This window comes from Chaetura pelagica, unplaced genomic scaffold (assembly GCF_000747805.2).
Source record: "Chaetura pelagica isolate M959 unplaced genomic scaffold, ChaPel_1.0 scaffold963, whole genome shotgun sequence".
NCBI lineage: Eukaryota > Metazoa > Chordata > Aves > Apodiformes > Apodidae > Chaetura > Chaetura pelagica.
This window is the reverse complement of record NW_009952705.1, coordinates 1,038,288-1,044,111: the sequence shown is the minus strand read 5'-3', so window position 1 is coordinate 1,044,111 and position 5,824 is coordinate 1,038,288. Positions and strand designations below refer to the sequence as shown.

General features: G+C 46.6%; 1 protein-coding gene across 1 annotated transcript in view; it reads right to left on the bottom strand.

Annotated features, from left to right (window-relative positions):
* Nucleotides 1–3,672: 3,672 nt before the first annotated feature.
* The window catches only part of CCR7 (chemokine (C-C motif) receptor 7), a 7,881-nt gene continuing 5,729 nt past the window's right edge, over nt 3,673–5,824 (bottom strand). Inside the window, exon 3 of the mRNA XM_009994167.1 lies at nt 3,673–4,737. Within this exon, the coding sequence (XP_009992469.1) occupies nt 3,673–4,737 (1,065 nt within the window). The remainder of the gene's footprint in view (nt 4,738–5,824) is intronic.

The window sequence follows — 5,824 nt, the reverse complement described above, 5'->3', positions numbered from 1 at the left end:
TATGGCCTGAGGTGTGACCTTGGGTGATTGCTTGGTGGGCTGAGTTTTATGGGTTTAAATCAGGGTCTTAAGTTAGACTCTTTGTGTTCTTGAAATTCAGGATGTTTCCTGTGTGAAAGGTTAGTTCTCAGTCACCTCTGGGAAGCACAGGGAGCTGCCAGAACCGTGGCAGAGCCTGCTCTGCAGAGCCCCAGCTCTGTTGTGTTCAGAGATCTTAGCAGGCTACACCTCTTGTGCAATGAGCTCTTGGACTGGGGCAGTTGAGACTCCTGACCTAGTTGTGGTAAACGAGATGTAATGTTTATTTAAGGAGCTTTGGGCTTAGACAGTTGTTATCTAGGGTGATGTTGTGGTGCTGTGGTCTTGAGATGCTCTTTATCACTGCTCGAACCTCTGGGCCAGATGATGAAACTAGCCCAGGACTTTCTCTGGGGAGAAACCATGAGAGGTGTGTGTTGTTCAGTGAAAGCAGAGACAGGCCTTAGCTTTGGCACTCCAGTGTAAGCTTCATGTCTTCTGGTTCTCTTTGAGGTTCCCCTCTCTTGCATTCCATGGTTGCAATTATAAGACACTTTATGTAAAGGATACTTATGGTACACACAAAGTACATCCTAGGGAGGAAATACAATGGAAAAAAAAAGGTGTTTTTTTTTTTGTTAATTGTTATAATTTATTTTCCACAAATAGGAAAATACAGTCAGTTTTCAGACTTCAGTGGGGATTCCCAAGTTAGGAACTTGGGCCAATGTTAATGTGATTCATCTAAAGAAGTGGCAGATTTGTTCTGTCCATTACATTAAAACAAAAAAAAAAAGAAAAAAAAGCCATGCACTCTGAAGTCAGCACTGTCCTCTTGAGGAGACACCTGGTGAGGCTGTCCCAAATGATGCTTTTAATATCTCATTTGAATAGAAGCAGTTGCATCCCATCTAGGTGATAAAAACCTGAGGACTTCTCAGTCTGTAGATGGGGAATGGCTTTTATCAAACAGGAGACAAGAGCTATTTCATGTTTGGTGAAGCAGTTTTCCTTGCTAGAATAAGTTAGGTGAATATATTTTGCATAAAAAGTTTTAGTTAAAGCAGTGTATTTTCAGGGTACATTCATGTACATATTTAACTTCTGTGTAAAGCAGCTTTACATACATGACTGTACATTAAGAATATATTGTTACTGATGAAGAAAACGAAAAAGACTGTATTGTGGGTATTCTTTGCTCTGGCAACGTTCTCGTTACCTGAGTGTCTTACCTAAGTAAGGATTGTAGGAGCAAACCAAGAATAAATGACTATGCAGTGTCAGTTGTAACCCCCATTTCATGTGACACAGAAGCATCACTTCTGTGCATGTTACATGGATGTGACAAAAGAGAACGTGTTAAACAGTTGGTTGGGATTGTATTTAAGCATAGACAGGTAACCAGGAGCAGAATGTGGCTTCTTCCGGAATCCCAGCTCTTGGCAAAACCCCATAGCCTAGAGCCAAATGATTTAGGAAGAAGAATGTATTTAACTGTGATGGCATCCAGCTACATAACTGGCAACATTGTCTCAAAACCAGCTAATTGGATTCTGTCCTGTGAAGGTGGATTTTAATTCACTTGTCTCTGAAGCACTATTTTTTGATGTATGATCCTGTATTGCTCCTCATGGATCCTTGTATGGTACTGAAAACACTGTGACTGTCTCTTTATTGAGTGTGTTGTGCTCTGTCCCTCTACTGGAACATGCCATACAGTTCCCAAAGGACCCTTCACTGCTGCTGGGGATGAGGCTGCACCTCCCCAGAGCCTGCTCCTCCCTGCACTGGGAGCAGAGCCTGGCCAGGACCCTTCTCTGGCTCTGGCAGAGCTGTGTGCTGCGGGGGTCAGAGCATGAGAGTCCATAACAGATGCGGGAACAATTGCAGCAACTCCTTCCCAGTTGACATTCAGATGTCCCAGGGCAGCAGTTCCCAGAGTGTTCATCTGTCGGTGGGATCTTCGCTCTTCTAGTAAATGCACCAACTGGCAGTACATTCTGGGCTGCTTTTCAAGGTCTTATTTTACATTACAATAATCTGTTGTTCAGCTGCCATGTTCTTTTCAAGTACATGACCCTGACAGTAATCTTCAACCCATGACTGTTGTTTGCATTTAAATCCAACCACAGTGAATGGCATCTGTACCAGCACTGACAGTAGGAATGCAAACCACGTTTTCAATAGCTTATAAGTGAAATACATATCTGACTTGAAAGCCAGCTGCTAAAGTCTCTCTAGAAAGACACTTGTCTTTCTAGAAGGGAAGAAGAAGAAGGGAGAAGAAGACCCGTGTTCTTGTTTATCTCTTGAGGTTAGCAAGCAAGAGCAGAGAATTCTCTGTATGTGTATGTGAAAATGAGCAGCCTGTGTCCATAGCAGTGGATAAAGCTCAGTGCAGACAAGCTTCAGATGCTGCCAGGCTGAAGTGGTTGGACCATGGCCACAACTATATCCTGAATTTAAGCATCTCACCTTAAGAAATGCATAAGGATTCACCCTGAGCTTTAATCTTTAAAATTCTGAGGCCTCTGGGGCCAGTCACTAATCCAGGTGGTTTCTATCAAGCAAGTGAGTGAACAGCCATGCACTGTGCCAGAAGTGATGATGCCCTTGGGGCAGGCTGGATGGCTGCGTGGTAAAAATGTGTTTTAAGGACCCAGCTGGGCTGGTGCAGAAGTGTGACTCTTAGTTCAAGTTTGTATTTTTGGTGACTGGAAAAACACTGGCTATTTGGAGCTTGTAAATAATTTTGTCTTGGTGCAGAAAGTTTGAGTCTGAACTGTGTGAACTAGCCCTGCATCAGTCTGTGCAGGCAAATACCCTTATCTGTTCAGAAGCTACAGGAGACTTTATTTCTGGAGTGGAGCAGCATTTCTAAAGAATTAAAATCAATGTTGGTATGGAATAACTTGTGCTTCATAGGATGCAGCTTCTTTATAGGTGAAGCACCAGATACAGGCAGAAGTGAAGTGGAATTTGTGCTTTTCCTGACAAATGAATGGGTTGCCACAATAATATACAAAGTTAGTGAAATAATGTATATCCTATGTATGGATTTACTACTTGTGGGGGATGGCAGAGCAGAGGGTTGCATCCTAGGATACCTCACAGCTTATTTTGCATACTGGATTGGGCTGGGAGCCTGAGGCTGCTCGTGCTTTTTTTCTTTGAAGACCAAGTCCATGCAGCAGGGATCATTTTTGTGGGATTGGGAGAGCAATCTTGTCTGTTAAAGCAATCTGGTCTTGTTAAAAGCAACATTCTAAGCAAGGATCATGCTCTTGGAAGTTCAGCTCTAAAACAAGCAGTTCTGTTGCACAAATGTTTGTTTCTCTTGGCTCGTGTTGCTTTTAGGGAAAATACTTTATTTTGGGCGTTTCTCATTATCACTAGAAAAGACTAAAATAAAGGTGTGATGACAAACTTGCTGGTCTTCCTCTCCCTTGCTTTGCTCTCAGTCACAGTTTTATTGAAGTTTCATCCAGGGGAGTTTGGCTAGCAGTGCTCATTCCCTGAAATGGGAGAGGTTCCTGGGTTTCCTCCTGCAGGCACTTTTCCTGCAGCAGTGACAGGTTTTGCTCCACCAGTAGTTCAGAAGTGTACAAAACCGCTCCAGCCTTCTGCTTGGTCAAAGCCTGCCTGGAGCTCAGCTCATGGGGAGAAAGTGGTGGTGGTCTCTGTCTCCAGGGCAGAGGAATACCTCTTGCTGTCGCGGCAGGTGGTCAGCTGCCAGAGGCGCTCCTGGCTCAGGCAGCCCAGCTCCTTCAGAAGCTTGAAGAGGTCATTGCGGAATTTGACGCCGATGAAGGCGTAGAGGAAAGGATTGAGGCAGCATCGGAAGCAGGCCAGGGTGTAGGTCACGTCATCTGCTATGTCCAGCTTCTTGCTCTCCTCACATGAGCTGGTGTTGTTGAAGGCTGAGATGGTCTTGGCCAGCATGATGCCGTTGTAGGGCAGCTGGAAGACAACGAAGACAATTACCACAGCGATGATGACCTTGATGGCTTTATTCTTCTCAAAGTTGCGCGCCTGCAGTAATGTTTTGATGATGATGAGGTAGCAGACACACATGACCACCAGGGGAAATAAGAAGCCAAAAATCATTTGTGACACTTTGATGCCAGTGCTGAAGGCCTTCAAGTCATTAGCAATGATGGAACAATGGGGATGGTGGCCTGATTGATTCAAACCACTGTGAACCAGCTCAGGGATTGAGAGGATGAAGGCCAGGAGCCAAATGAGGATGCATGTGACCTTGCTAATGAATATCATCCGGGGACGGAAGCGGTGGGCTGAGGCAGCCTGAACGATGGCGAAGTACCTGTCGATGCTGATAGACAGGAGGAGCAGCATCCCACTGAAGAAACTCATTTTGCAGATGCAATAGACAGCCTTGCAGGCAAACTCCCCAAAAAGCCAGTACATGGCTGCGCTTGTGGCCCAGAAGGGGAGGGTCAGCAAGAAGAGAATGTCTGCCAGAGCCAAGTTCAGCAAATAGATGTCTGTCATCGTCTTGAGCCTCTTGAAGTAGATGTAGGTGAGCATCACCAGCCCATTCCCCAGCAGCCCTGTGAAGCAGATGAGGGAGTACATGGCTGGGAGGAAGGCAGCGCGGAAGTTACGGACTTCCTCCTTCTCACACAGGGTCTCAAACATGCTGTAGTCAATGGTGGTGTTGAAGTCATAGTCATCAGTGACATTGTTCCCAGTGCAGAACTAGAAGAAGGAAGAAAAAGAGAGTATTTTGGGACAGGTGCGGTGCTGGGAAAGGAGCCTGGGGCTTGGCTGCGGAGCAGGCAGGAGGACTCGGCTATGGCCTGCAGAGAAGTCCCAGGGAGTTCCCAAGTGTTGGCTCATGCCCACATCATGAACAGAGCTGACAAGTTCTTGGGGCTGAAAATGTTTCCTGTAAGTATGTGGAGTTTGGGGAATTTTAGGGCTTTAAGTGAGAATTTCACAAGAGATGTTCAGTGCTCAGCCAAAGCAGCACCTGCAAACTCTCACACATGTGGCTGTTCTGGGATGGTTCAGCTCTAAGTACAGCCAGCTGTTGCATAAAATGGGAAAAATAATACATCCCTCAGCATTGTCCTTCTCTTGGCAGGGACAACATTTATTCTTGACTGGCTCTACTTGTTAGGAGTTTTCTAACTTTAGTGTTGCCTCCCTTCTCCCATCAGAGAGATTCCTGTTGTGCCTGTTCCCTTCTCACTGGTGCCAGTGCCAGAAGAGGGATTCCCTATTCTGCCACCATGTCCCCTGGCAAGGGCTGAGGCTGTGGAGTGGCTGGACCAGCACTGCCAGGGAAGGGCTCTCTGGGAGGACAGAGCCAGAGCCTCCCTGGGCTGTTTTTTCCACAGAATTTTTGATGGTGTCCATGGCTGTGAGGGAGCAGCCAGGGGGGCAGGAAACTGTTGCTGTGCTGTTGCCGACATGCTGCCGGTGTCTCACTCCGGCCCCTACCCCTGATTGTAAGTTCTGATTATTGTTATTTCATCTTCCTACACTGCCATAACCTACAGGGCAGAGGGAACTTGTGGTATCTGCGCCCTGCTTTTTTGTGACTTATTAGCCTCCAACACCCTCTCCATGGCAGTGAGATGAAAGGTTTCCCCTGGATACCTCTGCCCGTTATCACTGCCTATCTTTGCGCGTTCTCCCTCTCGGCAGGCTCGGCCTGCACCACATCCTGCCAGCTCTGGGGGCACGGCACCAGAAGTGAAAGGGAAAAGCAGTGGCTGAAAACCTCCCTGAAAAGCAGTGGCTGCAGAGCCCTCCGTGTGCTGCCGAGCCCCTCGCCGAG